General features: G+C 33.5%; 1 protein-coding gene across 1 annotated transcript in view; it reads right to left on the bottom strand.

Moving 5' to 3' along the window:
- Window positions 1–25,187, bottom strand: part of LOC149954187 (uncharacterized) — a 192,001-nt gene continuing 166,814 nt past the window's right edge. Inside the window, exon 4 of the mRNA XM_090169862.1 lies at window positions 1–375. Within this exon, the coding sequence (XP_090025988.1) occupies window positions 1–375 (375 nt within the window). The remainder of the gene's footprint in view (window positions 376–25,187) is intronic.

The raw sequence follows: 25,187 nt of genomic DNA, 5'->3' as shown, positions 1-25,187 counted from the left end.
TCAGTAATAACCAGACTTCTTTTGATTAAACTTGTTTTGTTTCTTAAAAAGAGCCACAAAATCTTTATCTGGATTTCCTACGCACACATTAAGTTTGTTAAGTTTCTCTAGTAAACCATAAACATCTTTTTCATTCAAGATGAAATTTGGCGAAACAGTGTGTAAATTAATACTCTTATCGACTGAATCTATTGTAACTTCATTTGAATAGATAGTGCATTGAATAATTGCAGAACCATTTTGCAGTTTGCTATATTTAACACAGTTATTAAAAACTCCAGTAGCCCATCCAGCTTGAGAGGTTAAAATGTGGATGTCAAATTTATTTTTCAGAATAGATTCATTAGTTGTTTTTTCCTCAAATGAACCATCAACCTAAAGGCAAAGTATTGAATTAGATTACAATGAAAAATTTAAATTGTTCAAATAAATTACCGAGTTATTTTGAACGTCACTACTAATTGAAGTATTAGAGGAATAACTTGAAATGTCTGGATTGAAGACTTCATTTACCGGGACTGGATCCGGGTTTTCAAGTGTTGGTCCATGAAAACCATGGAAATGCCGAGCACATATCCGACTTGACTTTGAGACATCCTTCATTGAAAAATCTCGGCGCCCACAAGATGATACCCATCTTTTACATTTTTCTAATTCCATTTTTGGTGATGGAAATTTAACAAGTTCCATTTCCTTATCACTATTTAATGATCTGTTTTTTTTTTTTGGTTTAGTACTTCTGGTACATGGGCCATAACAACATCGATATCTTGGATTTGGCATTGTCAATGTTAATAATAAACTTATATTTACAGTTTCATAGATATACTCTACTCATTAAAAAGCCAAGTCCTAAGCACTAACTAATCAATAACTGCTTCAGTACGTTACAATCATGGTCTGGAGTATGGCTTATATTATTAATACCACATCAGTAATAGTGTCATAATTAATAAAGATTCGGACTTACATTAATTATACTATTAAATTTCACTAAACTACTCTGATATCTAAAATAAGTACGTTGTCGTCAGATTCCGATAAGCCGACTACCGAGTTTGGCGACAAAATTCTGTCCGCTAATTGGTCGAAATGTTTTTGAATAGACCAATAGTAGGAAACCGGATGTTAAGAGGAAAAAATTTCGAGTCAAAATCCGAGAATTCCAAAAATGCCTTGCTAAATGTATAAGCTTCTACTCCTCCCCTTCTACCCTCTATGGTATAGTTTACTATTATGTCTACAGATTATTAAAAGCAAATTCGGAAGTTGCTACAGGGCGGTCAATTTTGTGTATGCGGAAATTTTAATCTGAATCTAAATTTGAAAATTTTAAACTGATTTTTCAATTTTAATGATTGATTTCCGGTTTGTTATGCTGATTTTGAGATTTTGGGAATGTATTTTATCGCAGGTTTTTATATATTCAAAGTAATTTCAAGATTTCCAAAATCTTTTTTATTATTTTTATGAATGTTCGACCACTCATACACGGCCCTAAACAAAATATGTACATTTTTTGTGCGAATTTTCCAGCGATTAAATTTTTCCAGAGTTGCCATATTTAAGTCGATTTGGGAAAATATAAATTTGAATTTATTTATTTATTTTGGCAATACCACTCCCACCCGCTTGGTTTAACCATAGACGAAGAATGGGTAATGAATTTCCAGTTAATCGCCGGCGGGAATTTCGAATTTCGCCTATTTTCTGTTGAATTCCTAAAAGTTCCTACGCGTGTTATATTAATCCATTTTAGAAATGTCAATTTGCGTAATTTTCAATATGATCAATAAATATTTAATGTATATTATTATTTTTCTGATTGAGTATAGCGTATTTTTAGTATAATGCTCATAAAAACTAATCAAATCGCTTGTTTTTATACATCAACGTGGTAATATATCGGCCTTACCCGTTCTATACTTACCCTGGACTCGCCAAACGGAATTTTTGTAAAACTAAAAATAAATTATTAATTTTATACCTTATCTATGTTAATTTATTAATTATAACTTTGAATTATAATGCAATAGACAACATTTTCCGAGATTATATAACGCGCGGATTTACTATAATTTGAAATTCCCGCCGATGGTTTACCGGAAATTCGTGCTAGTATCTTTCCGTTAAATGTTCTAGATATTTTGCATTTCTTAACCATAGATATATGAAATAGCATAGATACCTTATGCTGCAGAAGGGCCCGTGGGAAGAACACGGAAAAGACAGCTGCGAAATAGTGCCATCTATCGTTGACCAAAATTAGTATTTGAAAAATAAAGCGGTAGATTAGGCCTTATAATGCAATTAGGCCTTATAATGTTGATAGCCCTAGTGTAACGTGGAGTGTATCAATCCCTCGTAGAATTGTGGATCTATACTATTTCATATATCTATGTTCTTAATCTGCAACTGAGTATAGACCTTTAGTTCGAGTTCGCAAAACCAGCCCCTGATAACCAACTTTTATATCGTGAAATTTAAAATTTTGTCCATTTTCAAAAACGATCCCCCTGTAACAGGTACCGTTTATTTTGTAATGCTTGACAATTTTATCCGAAAGTGTCCCATTTCTACAAATTACGACGGGGAGGTGAATGGGTTACGCTAAGGGGGGGGGGAAATCGGGAAAATTTGGCAGTCTTCCGCTTCGTTAGGCCCGGATTCCGTGTGCGCTCCCCTCTTCCTCAGCAGCGCCTTGGTTCCATCCGGTTCACTTGGCCCGTTTCAAATCTATACGTACCTTCGCGTCTCTAACGGGACACCCCTCCATAACCGACTCAAAACCCGCCTTGGCGCCTTTATCAAATGGATTGTACGGAATTCGCTAAAGGATAAACAACCAAGTTTGTAAAGAGGGATTCTAGAGGTGTTTTAATCCCCTAAGGTGACAACTGGTACAAAGGTGATATCAGGGGTAAATTCTGCGTTGTTTTTTTACGAACTCGATTTTGCGTCGAAACGTTGTGAAAAGTTATGAATTTAAAAAAAAAATAAGAAAGGGGTAATATAGCGGAGACGGCGTGCGGTGCGTTTGAATTTTATAAAGATTATTTTCTTCGCTGGGTGAAGTCACGGTACTATGATTTTTTTGGGGTTGAAAGGAAAACATTACACCGAAGAAATGTCTTTGCTATTCTAACCGTTTTAATTATTTACGTACGTTGCTTCGAATATATTTGCATCCTAGCTCAGGGGAAAGGTTTCACTCCATTTGATTATTTTCCAACTTCAAAACTTTGAATCTCGGCGAACATCTTAAATATTTTATATTATACGAACAAGTAAAGTTAGCCACACAACGGGGATTGTTTCTAAAGTATTAAGAAAATAGGATGAATAATTTTAGTAGAAATTATTTGCGTAACATTGCGAATATATTACCAGCAACACTAACAGTAAGCTCCTTCGCAAAGTGTAAATAAATATTTTCAGAAGTAAATGAACCGAAGTTATCGAAATAGCGCTCAGAATCGGAGGGCGTTTTCCTTATGAAAATGATGATAAAATCGAGTCAAATATCCATCCCCGTCTTTTAACGCGATAAATTGCACTTGGGAATTGTGGGTATAGCTATTTCTATGTATAAAAAATGGTTTCTTAAATACAAAAACTCGTTTTTTGGGGCCTAGGAGCTAGTAAAATTTCAAATTCGAGGTCAAAATGTAACTTCATAAGGAAAACGACTCTAACATGGGGGAGTATAGCAGTCTGGTAACTTCGGTTCATTTACTTTTGATATTTTATTATCAAATATAAATTCAAATTTATTTACCAGAATAATTTTTTTGGGTTTTCAAAATGAAAACGTTAATTCATTTAAAAGCTTTATTAAATTCAATTTTGAACATTGACGATTTCACCGCATCAAAAATGATTTGCATTTTAAACCTATTTAATCTATAAATCTTGACAATTAATGAATCATAAATGGTAAATAAAGTACCTAGTTCGAGGGGTCGGACATATGTACCAAATCCCGTACACTTCGCAAGAAATCTCTGACCAAATTTCAAAATCTCTGACGAAATCGCGAAATCTTTGATGAAATCGCGAAATCTTTGACGAAATCGCGAAATCTTTGACGAAATCGTGAAATCTTTGACGAAATCGCGAAATCACAGAGATTTCGAAATCCCGTACGCTTTTTTTGGGAATGTCCGACCCCTCGACCTAGTTAGCTTTATTTAAAGACAATATTTTGTTAATTTCCATATTTCTATCTTTAATTTGACCAAAATAAAAATTAAACCTTGGAGCGTATTACACCAGAAAAAAAACACTAGGATGCACTGAAAAGCACGAGTGTAGCTAATGGTTTCCACTAGCTTAACGTTATGGGTTAGATAAAGCCACTGTGAACGAAAAAGAAAAGGAAAAAAGGAAAAGAAGTCCTCTTGGGAAGTAATGAAAGCTTCTATAGAACACGGACTCCATTGTCAAGAACGAAAACAGAAAAAGTGTTTTAGATCTCCCCGAACTCCAGACAGTCTAGCCGCTGAATAATAGATACGAGGTGGGTTTTCCAAAATGGAGTTCCTAGCCAGCAGGACCGGACCTTCATTATAAGGCCCTCTTAGCGACATATCTCGGCTATATTCAATTTGGTTTCGGTGGTTTCATTACCATATCGACCGATACACGTATGATAAAGGAGATCTTTCCACAGGGCTAACGCCATAAGAGGTCGACTTTTAATACTCGAAGTTTTGCTAGATGGCGCCAACAGTCTAAAAAGGATAAGTTTTAAAGTGTTTAAAAATATAATGTTTGATTCGCGTTCTTTTTTCTGTCGTTTATTTACCTGTGTTGACTTTTTACATAAAATACTGTTAGAATTTATTTTTGGTTACTAACGAATTTTATTCCCTTAGCGCCGAAATGTTTAAGTGGCGCCATCTTGCATAATTAAAAGGATTAAAATCGAACCTTTAATGGCTTACCCTTCAAATGTTTGTTTCCATACGTCGGTCTATTCTACATAATGTAAAAATATCTATACGCTAATCAATAAACTTTTTCCTTTGAAAGCAGAGTGAATTAGTAGTGGTGTATAAAGAAAAGGCTTGTTTATTATCCGTAATATACTTGCTCTTTTCTGCTTTCTTTTTAACCACCGCAAGATCTAAAGCGACGCGCGGAACAAGTTGACAAGAGGCTATAAAATAGTCCGCCGCTTTAGTCGCCATCCACATTCAAGAAATCGAACCTTGATGAAAAAATCACTCAAATGTTTTTTTTTTTTATTTAATATAAATTTAATTATTAATTTTCAGTTAATGTAATTTTTTTTATTAATTGTCATTTAATATAAATGTAATTATTAATTGTCAATTAATATAAATGTAATTATTAATTGCCAATTAATATAAATCTAATTATTAATTGCCAATTAATATAAATTTAATTATTAATTGTAATTTAATATAAATTTTATACTTAATTGTAGTTTATTGTAATTTAGTTAATAAAACATATTGTTTTTAATATAATTTAGTTAATAAAACATATTGTTTTTAATATAATTTAGTTAATAAAACATATTGTTTTTAATATAATTTAGTTAATAAAACATATTGTTTTTAATATAATTTAGTTAATAAAACATATTGTTTTTAATATAATTTAGTTAATAAAAAATTGTAATTTAATATAATTTAGTTAATAAAAATTATTGTAATTTTATATAATCTAGTTAATAAAAAATTGTAATTTAATATAATTTAGTTAAAATAAATTTTATTCTTCATTGTAATTTAATTTAATTTAATTTAGTTAAAATAAATTTTATTTTTCATTGTAATTTAATTTAATTTAATTTAGTTAAAATAAATTTTATTCTTCATTGTAATTTAATTTAATTTAATTTAGTAAATCAAAATTTATTCTTAATTGTAATTTAATATAATTTAGTTAAAATAAATTTATTCTTAATTGTAATTTAATATAATTTAGTTAATAAAAATTATTGTAATTTTATATAATCTAGTTAATAAAAAATTGTAATTTAATATAATTTAGTTAAAATAAATTTTATTCTTCATTGTAATTTAATTTAATTTAATTTAGTTAAAATAAATTTTATTCTTCATTGTAATTTAATTTAATTTAATTTAGTTAAAATAAATTTTATTCTTCATTGTAATTTAATTTAATTTAATTTAGTTAAAATAAATTTTATTCTTCATTGTAATTTAATTTAATTTAATTTAGTAAATCAAAATTTATTCTTAATTGTAATTTAATATAATTTAGTTAAAATAAATTTATTCTTAATTGTAATTTAATATAATTTAGTTAAAATAATTTTATTCTTAATTGTAATTTAATATAATTTAGTTAATATAAATTTTATTCTTAATTGTAATTTAGTTCTAAATTTTATTATAATTGTAATTTATTTCCTAATTGTAATTTAATTGTAATTTATTTCCTAATTGTAATTTATTTCCTAATTGTAATTTATTTCCTAATTGTAATTTATTTCCTAATTGTGATTTATTTCCTAATTGTAATTTATTTCCTAATTGTAATTTATTTCCTAATTGTAATTTATTTCCTAATTGTGATTTATTTCCTAATTGTAATTTATTTCCTAATTGTAATTTATTTCCTAATTGTGATTTATTTCCTAATTGTAATTTATTTCCTAATTGTAATTTATTTCCTAATTGTAATTTATTTCCTAATTGTAATTTATTTCCTAATTGTAATTTATTTCCTAATTGTAATTTATTTCCTAATTGTAATTTATTTCCTAATTGTAATTTATTTATTATTCCTTAATTTTAATTTAATATAAATTTATTTTTAATTTTAATTTAATATAAATTTAATTCTTAATTTTAAACATTAATAGTTTTACATTGTTAATCAGTTTAAACTAGTCTAGAGGTTTAGTTTGACTTTTAGATTCGAAAAAATGAAGCGAAAATGCCGCTTTATTTAAATTGGCAAACAATATTAGACTAATCATGGAAATAAACTTTTTTTATTTTATTCGGAAAAATACGGAAATTTTCCGGAAAAAAAGCCTCGGTCATTTCCCAGAAAATATTCCGACTTAAAACCCTAGTGTCAACCAAAACGACATTTATGAAATTCGTCCCTTTATCAGAGTATAATTCGTGCGCCACCTATAGATGGCGCGGGACAAAAAATGAAAAGCCACGGTAATTTTTTTCCCTTTCCGCTGGTGTTTTTTCCCGGAGTCCGTTCTCTTAAAGCCGTTAATCCATCTTCTCCTTTTGTTGTTTTTATAGCTTGGCTGGCTTCCGTCTCAAACATTACTCTTCTTACCCTGTCACAACTCTTCTTTTTTCGCCCAACGCGCAACGCCTTATAATTATCTCGATGGTGACTTGGGCTACTTTTTTTATACTTAAGCTTCCACTACTTAAAATTCCAAATTCATTCGTTTTTAATTAACCTCCGTAACGAAGAATGACCCCCGGTCCATTTTCCAATTAAATTTTAATCGCTTAATTGACCTTTCCATTCATTAGATACTTTCAACATTTGGTCCATTTAGAGTGAAGGGCTTTGGAATTTCCTAAAGACGAGAGTATAAAATATATATCTTACATGTCAAATCTCTATTTAAAGGGAATATATCCAGCAAAGCAATCCTTACGGAAGACCCCTTCAATTTTACCAATTTTCCCTGTACAGTGGCGCCAAACCTTTTTAAAGCCAAAGGCAAGAGCGGCCAAAGCTGCAAACGTTGGTGTTCCACACCAAATACTCGAGGTTATATTTATTTTAAGCGATAAAAGTAGGAGCAGGTTAGAGGCGGAGTGGCCAGCACTTTCGCCTCGCAGCGAGAGGAGCCGGGTTCGATCCTAGCTAGTCGCACTGGGTGAAAACTCGGAACCACTCCTTCTGCGTTGAGTTTGCAACTCTCTCCCCACTGGTAAAGGGATTTTCCCCCGAGTTATTCGGTTTCCCTTTAAAAAAAAATTCGCAGAGGTTAAAGGTATTAGTAATTGTAGGGAGCTGTTGACTGGCGTGGCATGAAGGGCTATCCACCACTCTCCTGGCCACCTGAATTAAAGGCATTCAAAGTCGCTAGATGACTTGGGTTTAATGTGGTGCCTTAGGTTAGCCTACCGGTTTATAAAAATTAAATTTATCTCGACCTCATCATTGCTAAAGAGGAAGGTTGGCTAGCTATGACCAGTGTTAGTAGAATATGGGGTTAAAGGGGTACATTTTACCCCAGATTTTAGTCGGGGTTACAATATATGTAGCTGTAACCCCATCCAAAATTGTACTCCCAAATATTTTATAAATCACATTTCAATTTATAATTTTCGAAATACATTGAAATAATATAAAATTTGGGTAAATAATAAATGTTTAAACAAGGCAATATAATCGATTTTAGTTATTGTGTGGTAAAGTACGGTACACGAGAACAGTCACAGAGTAACTATTTGAACAAAATTAATAAATACATTATTGTTCTATTTTTTTCCGCAAAGTATTTTGAAACATTAGAGGTGAGAATTGAATCAAATACTAAATATTGTTTTCTAGTTACGTCAAATACCAAATCGAATATTCAAAACGTAGAATAGATTAAAAAAACTTTGCCAGTTAACTGATCAAATACCAAATAGTATTTCTAATAACCCAAAATTAGACGTATTTGATTTTAATGTTAAAGATATACAGTTTTACTTTTCGGTTTTAGGAAATTCGATCAGTTTGGAAGACTATTTGAAATACCAAATATTTTCCAAAGTCCTCTTTGAATATTCGACTATTCGATCATCAAAAAAAATAATATTAGCTAATATTTTCAACGTCTATTCGATTCGATGAATAAAATAGTGAATTTGGTATTGGATCGAATTATTTGTGTACCGTGAAATATTTGGCACACTTCTATGAAAATTCAAGCAAAATAGATTATACTTTGAAACTTCAGAGTCAATATTAATTAATTTTCAGAAAAGTTATCGTTGAAAGCCGAATTTTCAACGAACATCAAAGAAAATAACGCTCGTTCATTTATCTTTACCAGAGTTGCGTTTTAAAAATAAGCCTTAAAATCATCCTTTGAAATTCACAAACTCATTCAATGTCCCATCAAGAATATGTGTTTGATTAAGCTCTTCAAAACAAATTAACCGTAGAAAAAAGAATCTAAGAATTTATCGTAAAATTCTCTTTGAACTTTCCAAAGACTAGCCGTGCATCGCGACTTGTTAACCATTTTAACGTTGGTTCAAAAAGGGCTTCGCCGGCGTTTGAAGTTGCGTGGAGGTACGCGACAGCCTGAGTTATTTTCAAACGGTTTTTCAAACTCCATTGGACCGTATATACCTGCTTTTGAGTTTTTTTTGCGCGCTTTTTATAACGGTTTCGAGAAGCGAGATATCTTAAAACAAGACGCCGGTAACGTGGGCTTCCTTTTTAGTGAGGTGACATCTAGGATACAAAGTGGTTATACTCTGATAAAGGGGCCAATATCATTATTTGGTTTTGGTTGACATCATTGACTAAGATAGACGGGGACTTGGATATCTGCAAACGCGCTCCAAAGGTTAATGGTAATAGTTAGTGTAGGGAGCTGTTGACTCACGTGGCATGTAGGGCTTGCCACCACCCTCCTACGCATTGTAACCCGGCCACCTGAATTAATGGCTTTAAAAGTCCTTTGATGACTTAGGATTAGGGTGGTGCCTTGGGTATTAGCCTAGCTGATTATTATTATTATTATTATTATTAATAATTATTAATTAATTATTGTTGGGGTCCGGCTCTTGTGACCCATAAGGGCGGTGGCGCACTGGGAGATGTTAGCTCTGATCAAATGGTCCTATCTCCACCTCCGACTTCGGCCAGGTTTGGGCTGGATACTGAGCTTCGGCTCAGGCTAACGGAGAGGGTCCGTGCAAACTGGCCACCTCGGCGGATTGGGTAGCCTGCTGTGGGGCGGCGGGCCTCCGTATGAGGGCACGGCGGTCCTGTTTTCCCGGCCTTTTGGAGCCACACCGGGATCTCCGGTGCCAGCTGTGCCGGGTTACTTGGGCTGCTGTGTGCTCGTCGTTCCCCTTTAGGAGCTTTCTCCAAAGGGTTTGACTCTTTACCTACGTAGGTGGGGTGTCGGCTGGAGTTGCTACAGCATCCACTCTTAATCCCACTGCTGTGTGCGAAGTGGGAATTGGTCCACCCATTGCTGCACCTTCTGCTGGGTTGAGTGGCTCGCGTCAAAGGTGTGACCATCAGTAGTAGGGTTCTGCTACCCATGCTGGATTTGTCACCTGTCCGGGCTAGGTGGACGCTGGCGTAGGGCACTATGATGATAGGCCTCCGGTGGTATGGTCTCTGTTACTAGGTACACCGGGCTATAAATTCTGACACACTTGTGCGGTTGGAGGCTAAACTCAAAAGCGTAATTTTAGAATAAATAAATATTAAATTAAAATGAAGAATTAAATTATTTTTAATTTAGAATGGAAAATTAAATTATTTTTAAATTAGAACGAAGAATTAAATTATTTTTAAATTAGAACGAAGAATTAAATTATTTTTAAATTAGAACGAAGAATTAAAATATTTTTAAATTAGAACGAAAAATTAAATTATTTTTAAATTAGAATGACGAATTAAATTATTTTTAAATTAGAATGAACAATTAAAGTATTTTTAAATTAACATGAAGAATTAAATTATTTTAAAATTAGAATGAAGAATTAAATTATTTTTAAATTAGCATGAAGAATTAAATTATTTTAAAATTAGAATGAAGAATTAAATTTCTTTTAAATTAGAATGAAGAATTAAAGTATTTTTAAATTAGCATGAAGAATTAAATTATTTTAAAATTAGAATTGAAAAATTAAATTATTTTTAAATTAGAATGAAGAATTAAATTATTTTAAAATTAGAATGAAGAATTAAATTATTTTTATATTACTATTAAATTACTATTATATTCATATTAAATTAATATTTGATTACTATTATATTAATATCAATAACAATAAATTAATATTAAATTAACAATAAGTTAATATTTAATTAATATTTGATTAATATTAAATTAATATTTGATTAATATTAAATTAATATTTGATTAATATTAAATTAATATTTGATTAATATTAAATTAATATTTGATTAATATTAAATTAATATTTGATTAATATTAAATTAATATTTGATTAATATTAAATTAATATTTGATTAATATTAAATTAATATTTGATTAATATTAAATTAATATTTGATTAATATTAAATTAATATTTGATTAATATTAAATTAATATTTGATTAATATTAAATTAATATTTGAATAATATTAAATTAATATTTGATTAATATTAAATTAATATTTGATTACTATTAAATTGATATTTAAATATTATTACCGTTATTTTCTAGCCATAAGATTTCACGAATGCAGATGGCGACCTGAGCGCCGGAATATGTTTTTCCCCTTTAGCAGCTTGTTTTCCTATACACTTCTGGTCGTCTGCTCGGGTGTTTTTGTGTGAATATGGCGAAGTGGGGGCTATACGCGACGATCTGGCGATGAAGAGACAAACGAAGGATTTTCTTCACTCGCTTCCGTGGATCAATTGAGCGTGTTTTGATAGAGAGATTGCTTAACACTCTGAAAAACTGACGCCCGCTCTCGAGCCGCGCTGCTTCCTGTCTTCTTCTCCGCCTTTAGTTTACACTTTACCCTCCCCCCTCCCGCGGTACCCCCTTTCTCATTCAACTCGTGAAACCCTCGAAGACTATCGATTTCTGTTATTTCTTGAAAGTGAAATTTAGTTTGTGATACAATAACGTCAAAGATTTTGCCAAAGTAAGCATTTTAAGTCGAGTGTGTTGGGAAAATATCAAAATTTTCTAAACTTTTTTTAAATTAAATTTGACTTGCAATTTTTAAGTATAGGCAAATAGGCATAGTCAGCTCTCTTTTTGTGACTAGTTTATTTCAGTCTTATAAGAGCTATATAAAATACAGGGTGTTTCAAAAGGTGATGCAAAAAATTTTAAGGAGTTGTAGGGGGTGAGTTGAGATATATGCCTTTTTTTCACATTTTCCTACGATGAGTTAAAAGAGTGACAGAGAGCTTCAAAGTGTGGCCTACTAGCCCCTGGAAGTAGGCTGCAGCAAGCGCAAAACCAAGCAGCAGGGACTTTAAATACTGTTTAAATTTATATTTTTAGGCTCGTTATCTCGGTTTGTTTACAAAGTCCTTTTTTACCTATCACACGAACCCAAACCTTAATGGTCGCATTTCCATGCTTCATGGTTTTAAGGTTGTTGTAGCCTACTTCCAGGGGCTAGTAGGACACACTTTGAAGCTCTCTGGCGCTCTATTAATTCATCGTAGGAAAATTAAAAAAAACAGGCATAATTCTTAACTCACCCCCTACCACTACTTAAAATTTTTGCTTAACTTTTTGAAACACCCATTTTATCTATATTATCTATAATTCATTCATTCCATATAAAACAATATAATAAAATAATAAAATAATTGATAATTATAATATCATATAAAATGTAAACGTTATATAAAAATAAAAAATCAAATAAAAAGATAATACAACATAATAAAATAATATGGAAAGCTCGTTTTATTACCACGAGATAAAAAATTTATAGCTCTTATTGTTTATCTTCGTAATGACTCCAAGTTTAGCTTCAAAACTATATGGCGTAAAGCCTGGATGTCCCTTTAGTGGGCATAATGTCTGTAACACTCAATATGTATTTTAAATGTTCAATAGTTTTATGTTTTTTTAAATAAGATAAAGATTTTAATTTGTAAAAACGATAGAAACTTGGTTTTAAATGATCTCTCTTACTCGATCTTTAATGTATAATCACAGTAATTTGTTAAAATAACTAAAATTATAAGTGCTATCTCAAAACTTTCCATATATTTTTCTTATAACTCAAAAATTAACAATATGAAGACAGTTTAATAATGATCCAACAACACTTTCTAAAAAGAATTTATTTCTTTGGAAAGGGAATGTTTCAATAAATACATATAGCATATCGTTATACCAGATTTTGTAAACAGTGGCGTAATAACTGAAAATAGTTTTATTATAAATTTTAATTTGTAATATCTTTCTATCTTTTATACAATTATTTAGTTCAGAATTGTTTTTACATTGAGCCTTTTTTTTTAAATGTACAAAAATAAATTGTATTTTGTAAAAATTTCGTTGAGTGAACAATAATCGGCTACCTACTGTTGTATATGGAGCCACCAGGTGGGGCTAAATGATGTAACAAACAATTGATATAAAAAATCTGGCACTGGCAGACAGACCAGAATAAAATGTAAGAATACCATGTATTAAGGTATTCATGTGATACTATTAAAGTAACAGTATTAAATGTAATCTTGTATAGTTAATTAAGACAAGTATAGTTTAAGAATATAACTATAACAACTATTATAACACCTACTAGACAGGTATAGTGAGTTGCAGGCTAAGAAAGACAAAATATATAGTACAATCGGCGCAAGGATGCCTCAGACCGTTTCCGGTCATTCCACGGCGCGAAATTTGAATTTGGCCATTTTACGGTCAAATTCGAATTTTGCTCTTTTTGTCGTCTTTTGGCGCCATCTAGAGACCGAAATTGGAATCTTTATTTTTTAATTTCATAATTGTGGTGGCGAGCAAATTTAAAAGATAAGGCATTCCTATCATTCTTAAATTTAAAATAGTAGGTATAATTATTTAATTTTGTAAATTTATTTCTACGTCTTACCAGTTAAATCGGCAGTTTCTTTTAAAATAGTTACCACGATTTCTTGGGGGTAACGTTGTCTTAATGAGCTATAGACGTTTAAAATTATATTTTTCTCTTTACTTGTTAACAATAAACCTTTATCATGCTTTTTATAGTAACCTCTTGGGCTATTTAAAATATTTGGAGCTTCAATTATCGAATTTTCTTTAGCTGCATTCAGTAATTAAACTCATGACAACATGAAATTAAAAAATAGATTCCAATTTCGGTTCCTAGATGGCGCGAAAAAATGATGAAACTCACGAAATTTTAAATTGACCGTAAAGTGGTCAAATTTAAATTACGCGCGGTCGGTCTGAGGTATCCTTGCGCCGAATGTACTATATATTTTGTCTTTCTTAGCCTGCAACTGACTATAGCCTTAAATATAAAAATATATTAAATACAAAACATCTTTAGAAACTAATTCAAAAATCAGATAAATATACCTTATAAATAAGTGAATATCCCTACACAAAGTAATTTACACATTTTTCATCATTAGTCGGAGAAATTTCAGCAGGCAGAAAATGTTAAATAATGTACATATCCACCGATTTCTGGGAAATTAGTGCCTGGCTTAGATGGAAATTTCTGTCTTAAGAGGGGTAAGACAGTCTGAGATAATCTGTACACCGAGTTCGTACATTTAGCACTGTTAAAGGTACGGCAGTGTACACCGAGTTCGCAGAGTGTCTTACCCCTCGGCTATAAACTTCTAATATTATACGGTTTTTAATCTAAAAATACCGTTTTGGCAGGAGTTGTAACGGTAATAGTTGGCTGTTGGCTCGCGTGGCTTGCAGGGCTGGCCACCACCCTCCTACGCATTGTAACCCAGCCACCTGATTTAAAGGCATGAAAAGTCGCTAGATGACTTGGGCCTAAGGTGGTGCCTTGGTGAATAAAAACCATCTATGGACTGTAATGCAGTTAAATTACGCGAAAACGTAGAAAGCCTAGCGGATTATTATGTTTCATATTTTAAACCCAAATCGATATTTCTCTATAAATAAATAAATTAATAATGTCAGAAGCCTATAATAAGAGAAGCCTTATAACGTAAAACTTTAGAAATGTCTTGTTTTCGACCCGGAGCAAAGAATAAATTAACGTGGCCTAGGACTCGCGAATCTAGTGAGCGCTATATTTAGTCTTTGTAGCGAAAAAGTATAGTTTGCCCTCCAAAACGTCGGTTGGCAAACCAGAAACGTAGGTATAGATCATCCGCGGTTTAAAACTTTAAACGCGAAAGGCGGGCAAGGCCTGTGGTTTTTCGCCTTCAGAATCACGATTATTGTTCATTAGTATGTATATTTATGATAGCAAATAATAGTTTTAACTTTTATTACCTTTGTAATGTAGAAATTACCAAGTTCAATCAAAACGAGGTGAGTCTCTCAAAATTTAAAATCCCCAGCCAAACTCCTATGGGAATTCTACGAGCTAAAATGTAAAGAATCGTCTGCAGTTTTCAAATGTTTTCTCCGCAACTGCTCGCGTATGAAATAATAATAATAATAATCAGCTAGGCTAATACCCAAGGCACCACTCTAGGCCTAAGTCATCAAGCGACTTTTGAAGCCTTTAATTCAGGTGGCCGGGTTACAATGCGTAGGAGGGTGGTGGCAAGCCCTGCATTCCACGAGATCGAGCCAACAGCTCCCTACACTAACTATTACCGTTAACCTCAACAAGTTTTTATGGAAGGGGAAACCGAAGAACTCGGGGGAAAACCCCTTAAACCAGTGGGGAGAGAACTTGCAAACTCAACGCGGAAGGAGTTGTTCCGAGTTTGCACCCAGTGCGACTAGCTGGGATCGAACCCGGCTCCTCTTGCTGCGAGGCGAAAGTGCTAACCACTCCGCCACCCCTCATCCAATCATTCCAATGTTTGAAATTTTGTACATCTGATTTCAATATTTAATTGATTAAAGTTATTAAAGCTACTAAATTTACGTGATTTCAAGTGATTTTACTGCCGATTTGTACACCTGAAGTCGCTCGGTATGAATATATCGAGAGGACTATATTTTGTGGCCGCATATCGCCTTAACAAATATGTATCCCTCCGAATACCTCTAGTTCGAAAACTAGACGTTTCACGATTTTGGGCGAGTTAGAGGCTTCTCCTATTATGGGTTTCTGATAATATGTACTTTTTTCAATCCGGAATCTGAGAAAGGAATTAGAGTAAATCATGATATTAACTAGTAATTTAGTTCCATATTATCTCAAACCTTAGGTAGATAAAAAATAGACAATTTTGGTTAACATCAATCGCGATCGTATCGAATTTAATACTGGTATTCGTTGTCATGGCACGCGCAGTGATACATTTATCGAAAGTTATTTCGTAGTTACATACCAGGTCCAATATCCTCTCCATACACGCGGAAAAGCGAGAGAGGAAAATCGAAGATGGGGTTCTAAAACCCGCAACCTCAAGTTCTGTAGGATGGGGCGCATTCCCCCGCATTCTGCTCCCGCGCTGGATATGCTTTATTTTCTATTAATTACGAGCGGTGGATCGCGCGCCACCGGGCTGCGAGGGCAGATAGTGCGGAAGGAATCTTAGAAGCGCCCCCTACCGATACCTATAGAGTAAGATATAGGTAGGGGCTTTTAGGTTCCCCCCCCCCCTTTCTATATTTTCTCCCTCTCCTAAAATCCTGTTTAAATAGGCCTTAAGCTGGATGGGTGCTGATGGGAGGACACGGATCCGAAATAATCCCCTGGCCGACTCCCTTCTTCAGCGTGGCGCCTATGAAATTGTTTCTCTGGGAAAATGTGTCCCCTGTTTCATGTGCTACCACGGCCCTAGGCCCTTCTACAGCTAGTTCGACGACGCTGGCGCCCTCTAGGCATTCGTGTTTCAATTAAATGCCGAACATCTCGTCTCCAATTATAGCTAAGCCTCTCTCCAACCGATACCTACAGTACTCTCTACGTATATCTTCTCCTACAGATCCTCCTCCGATGCCTAAAGCTAGCCGCCGATCCAATTGCAATGTCTGATCTGTTCGGATAGTCCCATGGTCGCGCTTTGACGCGAGCTAGAGTGGAAGGTGGCTTGAGTTCGAGTTGCGGAGTTTCGGTGGACGGTTGTAAAGTCTGAACTGGAGTGTTCCCGATTGAATCGACGCTTTAATACCTTCCTATACAGTCGTGTACATCCCTATACAGTCGTGTACATATCTATGATCTCATGTCGGTTTGTACTTTACTTTATTTGATATATATATATTTTTTCATTTCAAGCGATTTCTTTAAGTACGTCTACTAAGCGCCTGTAGAAGTGTTCCACACGCGCGACACCACTGTACAGGGTGAAGTTATGTTACAGGAACAAGCCCACCAGCGCCATCTCTAGCGTTGTTTTGAAAACAAACCTTTATTTCACTTATTAGTTTACTATCTTAAATATAATGGTCTTTTGAGATCTTCAAAGCACTAATTGAAACTATTATAAAAGACGGAGAACATTAAATATCAAATATATAAAGATGAGTGTTTGTATATATGTTTGTCCACTATAGGAATCTACAGTTTTCAACTTAGCTCGACTTCGGTTACGGTCGGCAAAAGAACTTTAATAATCAAATTATAATCAGCTAGACTAATACCCAAGGCACCACTTTAGGCCTAAGTCATCAAGCTACTTTTAAAGCCATTAGTTCAGGTGGCCGGGTTAAAATGCGTAGGGGGGTGGGGGCAAGCCCTTCATGCCACGCGAGCCAACAGCTCCCTACACTAACTAATACCGCTAACCTCAACAAGTTTTTATGGAAGGTGAAACCGAAGAACTCGGGGGAAAACCCGTTAACCAGTTAATTAATTGAATTAATTCAATAATTAGGTATATCCGCTATATACAAGATACTACACTTTTATCTTAGCCAAAAGACCGAGGTTCTTAGTTCTTTAGGCATACACAGGAAAAGAGCTTAAAGTACTGCAATTATTTTAAAGAAAATTCTTCTATAAACACTATGCCGTATAATAAACGGCAAATTATTATGTAGTCAACGTATAATTGGTTAAAATCGTCATTAACCAGTTGGTTATATTGGGTATACGGTGCAATGCGTGGAGACAGTTATTGCAGCGTTCTGTTTTCGTTTCGAATGTGTCTGAGTTTCGTCACTAGCGCTATGTCCTTATACAAATAGGCATATTCCTCCAGGAAACACCGGGTACTCAAGCTAGTAATTTATAAAAAGGGGAGGTTAAGTATGAACAAATAGTTCTTACTTAGTTTTTATTTTGTGTATCTACAACTTCTAATTTAAGCTGCCTCAAGGGGGATGTCTTGTATTTGACTAACAAGACCCTCCGTCCTGAATGAAAAGCTCAAGGCGATTTTAAGGAAACTGAGGAATATTTTAATTCTTGGTATGGCCACTAGGTGGTGATATACGTTCGTAAGTTACAGGTAGTCTTGCTTTTCTGATCCGAAATTGCAAACCTTATTTTTTTTTTTTCGTTTTTCATTTGAATCCTCGTTTGGGAAAGGAATTGCGTTGAAAATTTAATTTAAAATCTTCCAAATGAAAAATTGAAATAATGAATTCTGTGTTTCTTTGCTCTCCGCGTTACGCAGATGGGGGTTTGAAGGTTATTTTTAGAATCAATTTCGTACGCACCACTCGTTCTGTACTTTAAATTAAAGATTTACATTTTCTATTAAAATCGCATATTTAATGTTTGAAAATCCATCGGGGTAGAAATTCCTGTAAAGCTCTAATTTACGCTGTTTCCAATGAATATTTTTGGTGCAGTCATCGTCTGTTGACTTATGCGTCGATAGTAATGTTCAAAATGAAATGATGTTAAAAAAGAATATGTGACATCAAATATTATTCCCATCTACACGTAAAACTAAACCTCTAGACTAGCTTAAAACTGATTAACAATGTAACGTTATTAATGTTTTGTTGTATGTTTACTGATATTAGACATTTTATATCGATAAAAAGTTAAAAATATTATAAACCTTTAAAAAGTAATTTATGTTTCAAATTTTTTATTTTTCCGATTTGCGGAAAATTTCCGCAATTCGGAACATTTTCTGGAAATTTTACCGCATTATATTTTTTAGGAATATTATCAAACCACATGACAAAACCTTTTAACCAACACGATCGTAATTTTAAGATATTTGACTTTTTCAATACCTAAGTTATAAGATTTTAACGTGGTTCTTAATGCGAAAATTATAAATCCAAAACCATTTTTTAAGTCATAAATCGTAAAATATTTATGACTTTTACCTGAAACTTTTATAGTACTTTTGTACATGACTTAGTAATACTGATGCGTATTCTCTGATAACCTGAATACATTCTTGGTAACGTAGGTCGGATATAGATTCGTCTGGTATTATTCCATCTCGCTCTGTTCATTCCCCGACATCTCCTGGTTTGGTGGTTGAATCAGCATCTTCGTTATATGTTTTTGGACGTAGGGGGGGATCAAAGTGAGGGGGATTGGAGGGGGGTGGTTGGCTTCTTTTCTTCAGCGCGGGAGTCCGTAATGAGATGTTAACTGTTGCAACGTGCTTCGGCAATGATGTATATATTGATTCGCAGACGGGGCAGGAGTGCTGGATCGGGGGCTCCGACCCCATCGGTTCTTTTATCTCGTTTTGCAGCCGGTATAAAGCGAGGAAGGGAGAGCGAAATGGGAGAGGGGGTTTCCACACTGCCTGATAAGGGGTCAAGCTAGCGATCCGTGACCCCGCGAACTTTGTCCTGCCCTATCTTCGGTGAGGCTTCGTCGAAGATTGCCAATATGTCGGCTGTCCATGGTCATATCCATTAAAGGGAATTTTCAATAAAAAGCTTCTATTTCATTGCCTTACACGGACATTGTGAGGAAAATCAACAACATCACTTTAGTTTAACGTTATTTATCTTGAAAATTTTAATACATTGAAATCTAAAAGAGAATATCAATTTCCGTCTAATTTCACTTTTTTTACCATAAGGTTTAACTGAAGTTAGGGCCTAGTTACATTAAAAACCATTCTTAGCACGTGGTAGGAATATTCATCTATATTATTTACGCAAATCTCGAGGGGGTAGTCACTTAAGTAATCAGGTGTACAAATCGTCGGTAATCACGGGAAATCGCTTAATTAAATCACTTTTAATCACAGATAAACTGGGAAAAATCAGTGGAAATCACTAAGAAACTAGTGGAAATCACCGAATGTTTTTCGAAAATCTGTAATCAGGTGTACAAAGATTTTACGAGTGACCGCCCCCTCGGCAAATCTACAGACTTAAAGCTAGTGGTGCAGTACCTACTAGGCAAAGGCCAACAGCAAATTTGTTTTTGAGTACATGAATAAAAAAACAGAATAAAAAATATCTTATTATCCGCCCTGTTTTATTTGTAGCAGACGTCTAAGCAGACGTCTCTTAGTTTTTAAAAACCGTTTTAGTTTAAAAAAAACAACTGATTTACAGTGAATATTCACTTATTGAAATAGCTCAAATTATGCCACTGCAAATCAAAATCCGGTACTGAAGTGGCGGCTCCGGTCTAGTTGCATTTACTCGCACTAGATGTCGTTAGCGTAATAATAAAAACAAGCTGAGTAAGCATCAAAATATAGCCTAAAGGGCGTGGCAAATTGGGAGCTTCTCACCTTGATTGGCTTTTCGGAATCACGTGATTTCTAACTTATTAAACACGTGGTTTCGGGAGGCCAATAGATGGCAGACAACTCGCCTTTCGCTTTAAGTCCCGGAAGGTGCTGCCACCTAGAAGCGCTTTTAGAATCATTAAGGCCAACTTTTTTTGATAGAGCCGCCACTGTCTTGTTTTAAAGTTTAAAAATATTCCGTACATATGCAAATATTTTTCATTTACAAAATAAATTATATTACTTTTAATTATCTTTCAAGTTTCGTTTTAATTGACTTTTATTTTTCAAGAATATTTCGTACTTGAGGCGCTTTCTGGGAGAATATTTTCCCAGTTTCCCGAGTAGGTATTCTTTTCAGGAAGAATATATTCCAGGCGAGAAAATGGGGAGATGTAAATTTTCTGTTTTCCATATTTCTTTGTACAGGGTCCAAAATATTTCCGACAGAGAAAGAAAGGAAAAAAATTTCTTCCGCTCTTCTTTTTGGGGAAGAAAAGTTTTCTATTACAAATTGAATAGAGAAACCAGAGCTTTACAATATTCGCGCCCCGAAACTTTTTGCTCCTCCGTCCAAAAACGCGCCCGCCGTTGCACACGCTCGTAGTTTTATATCGGAGTCTGGAAACGCGTTCCAATGCAGGGGACTTACGCTACAGCCGTCTTGGTCCGTCTGTTATTTATTGACAGAGCGTCAAATGTTGTATAAATAACGCCACGGGTTTGTCGCTCGAGAATGGAGCTCAAATTAAGCCACGCGATTTCTTGTTCACCCGCGACTTTTCCAGAATTTCTCTCGTAGCCTTCTTTATTCCGTAGCTCTAAAAATGCGGCATCGTCGAGAAGAGAATGCAATAAGAGGCTCTCTCTCTTCCCCGCCAACAGATGTCGGTATTTGACTCTTTTTGAAAAGATCGGCTGCTATGTCAGGCTTATAGCTCTTCTTCGCGGGAAACAACGCGCGGCTTCGAAACTAAGACAATGGAAGAGGCGCACTCCGGGGTTCGAGTGGCGCAACTGACGGCGACCAAATTATTCCACCCTCTCTCCGGGTGGCGGCGCTGGCGTTGATTCATATTACCGTCTGCGAGATGACAGTCCACTTCAGATTTAATTGGGAACTTGGCGAACAGGGGGCGCTCGCGACAGAAGTTGGCCAACTACATTCGCTTCCCGGTGAGGGGCCGAGATATTCAAGATCCTACTTAATTAGTACAAAGCCGAAGACTTAAGCGGGCTGGGTAAAGCCTAGTGGCGCTAAGTTGGCCGTTTCATCGAAACTAAAGCTCGTATTTAGTCTAAATTAGTTGACGAAGCTCACTTAAGAAGGCATTTGTTGCTGATTTTAATATAACAAAAATAAATTTGTGATTTTGAATTTTAAGTTATTTAAAATTCACTTTAAATAAATAAATGGTATTTTAAAACGTATTTGTTAGTTTTTGAATATTTTTTTTGCAAAAATTTGATCATAATTATGATAAATTTAAAAATAATGATCAATAACGTTTCCAATTTTTTTTTGACCCGACTCCCAACTTTTCAAATACGAAATTAATTCGCTGAACAAGCGCGACTTAAAGCTAATATTAAGTATATCTGATTTCCGAAATTTCAACTTTCAGAGTTATTTATTTGGTTTCCAAAGAAGTTATTTATGTATTATGAGAGGACATGAGGTGTTGGAAAACGTCAGATTTAGGGAACCAATGAGATATCAGGCTAATTTGAATTTTTAATCAAGTTAAGGAACTAATGAAAATTAATCTTCGAACAATACCCAAGGAGTGTGGTGGAAAGCCCTTCATGCCCCGCGGGCCAACAGCTCCCTACACTCACTATTACCGTTAACCTCTACAATATTTATGGAAAAGGGAAACCAAACAATTCGAGGGAAAACCCCTTTAATTAGTGGGGAGATAACTTTCAAACTCAACATCTAAGGAGTCGTTCCGAGTGCAGCAAATTGGGATCAAACCCGGTTCCTCTTGTTGCGAGGTGGAAGTGCTAACCATTCCGCAACAGAAATTACACGTACTTTTGATTACACAAAACTAAATGACAATATTAAGTTCGTTTATTCGTATAAATGTACCTATTTTGTAGTAGTATAGGTTTCTTTTTATAAGAATTACATTCCGTGGAGATTGTAAACGAAATAGCTCGTGTTTTGCGAAACAAAGTCGAAAACTATGCTCATCAAAATCGCCTCAACAGTATCATTCTCTCCTGGTCGCGTGAACGCGGTGATTCTTCAAACTCTCCGATCTAAAGATACTGGGCTTTGTCTCTGTGCCGATGGGGCAGCGAAGTACTAAACCCCTTGACTCAATTTTCGCAACGCAAATGAGGTAAAGAATATTCATTTATTTTTATTAGCGTGAGAGGCTCTTTTTTTCTTGAGCCTTCATTTTAGTACCGGTAAAATAGATCTTGTTTTTTAGCTCGGTCGATCCATCATTTTGACCCCTTTTTAAAATGAAGAGTTCGGGAGGAGAGGGGTGGGCCGAGATGGAGAAGCCCGAGAGCGGGAGGAGGAGGGATGCGGAGAGTAACGAGAAGATGAATAAGAGCGGGGGAGGGGAAAATAGAGAATGGAATGCACCCGGAATAATTAAAGATGCTCGATTTGCATAAAATTGTTTTTCGAATGAGGGATCCTTATTCTCTCCCTTTTGTAGAAGCGTGTGGCGCCTCCTCGTAGTTCAAAATGAAAGCTTTTATCTTCCCCAAAGAATTACTTTAAAACCAGACTATATCCGAAATTTTCCCATTATTATATTTTGGTTGATACTTTTTATACATTTTTGCGTTAGGTAATCTCTGAAATTTTCAAGTGTGTCAATTTTTTATTTGTTAGTGCTTTTAATTTTTAAAATTTTCAAATAATATATACTTTTTAAATTTTCAAATAATATATATTTTTTAAATTTTCAAATAATATATATTTTTAAATTTTCAAATAATATATTTGTTTTGAAATTTCAAATAAGATATTTGTTTTTAAATTTTCAAATAAGATACAAAATTTTCAAATAAGATATTAATAAATTTTCAAAGTAAGATATTTTTTAAATTTTCAAAATAAGATATTTTTAAATTTTCAAAAAAGATATTTAAAAATTTTCCAAATAAGATATTTTAAAAAGATTTCAAATAAGATATTTATAAAACTTTCAAATAAAATATTTATAAAATTTTCAAATAAGATATTTATAAAATTTTCAAATAAAATATTTTTTTAAAGTTTCAAATAAGATATTTATAAAATTTTCAAATAAAATGTTTTTTAAAGTTTCAAATAAATTATTTATAAAATTATATCAATTTTGAAATTTTTTGGTGCCTGATTTTCTAATATGGTAAATTTTAAAATTTCAGAAACTTATAGTTTTCGAATTTTTGAGTGTGAACAATATTTTAATTATTAGTAACGGATAAGATAACATTTCAAAATATTTCGATAATTTTCATGATCATCGAATTCGGATAATTTTCAAGTCTTGTAACTTTTTTAATTTATTAATTGATAACTTTTCTAAATTTCTAACTTCTGATAATTTAAAACAGTTTCGATTCTTACCACGTATAAAGCTTCAAATATTGCGACAAAGCTTCGCGGAACTTTCATTAATTCCAAAACACAATTCTTCGTTGATTAGGTTGAGTCTCGCTAGTTTGTCGGCTGTTTTAATAAAATGAGACGGAATAGAAGCAACTTATATTAGCGTATAAAAGAGTCTTTAAAAAGTTTTCGCGCACGAGCCAAATTGCTTTTCTAGGGTGGCTCGCGGAATGGAGCGGCTTCGTGCAACTTTTAATTTGCTCGTGTATGCGGTGGGGTTTCGCTTGATAAGACCTTGCTCCTTCCAGCTTCTCCTCGAAATCTTACCTTTGACTCGGTGTGACCGGAGGGGGGGGATACGTCTTCTCCATTAGCTCCGGAAAGGAAATGAAAAGAAAACAGTAGCCGAGCCGACACCAGAAATGATAAAATAACGTTCGCGGAGCCAAAACTGAGTTTGATATTTTTCTTACATCTAACCTTTTGGAAAAGAAGTCCTTTTATCCATTTGTCATTTTTTTCACGGATAGAATTTGGCTACAATTGTATAGAGTCTCTTTTAATTAATGGTGCTTGAATAGGTTGTATGTTTTTATCGTAAGTAAAGTAGTAATCATAGTATGATAGTAAGGTAAGTTGTTCTTCACAGTGACGACCCAGAAATTAGAAATCTATTTGATTCCAAAACTTAAATTTCAACTCAAATATAAAAATAACGCTTTTTGCAAATAGTTAATAAATTGTTGAATATGGGTGTACAAATTATAATTGCAATCACTTTTTTGGAGGTAATAATTTTGGAATTTCAAAATTATAATTGCAAAGTAATCATAGTATGGTAGTTGTTCTTCATAGGAATGACCCATAAATTAGAAATCTATTTGATTCCAAAACTTAAATTTCAACTCAAAAATAAAAAAACAACGCTTTTGCCAAATAAATAATAAATTGTTGAATCTTGGCATAAAAATTTTAATTGCAAACACTTTTTTGGAGGTAATAATTTTGAAATTTCGAACACAAAAACTCTTTTCATATGGAATTTATTAACTTACTTCAAATTTGACTTGATCAAAAGGAAAAACACAAAGGCTACTAAACATCCTTGTTTTAGATTTACTTATACATTTTACTTTTTAGTGGTGACATTTGGTTGTATTACAAAAAACATTGGTAACAAAAT

This window comes from Leiobunum rupestre, chromosome 3 (genome assembly GCF_980474605.1).
Source record: "Leiobunum rupestre chromosome 3, qqLeiRupe1.1.hap1, whole genome shotgun sequence".
Taxonomy (NCBI): Eukaryota; Metazoa; Arthropoda; class Arachnida; order Opiliones; family Sclerosomatidae; genus Leiobunum; species Leiobunum rupestre.
The sequence above is the reverse complement of the archived record's forward strand: the minus strand, read 5'-3'. Positions and strand labels throughout refer to the sequence as shown.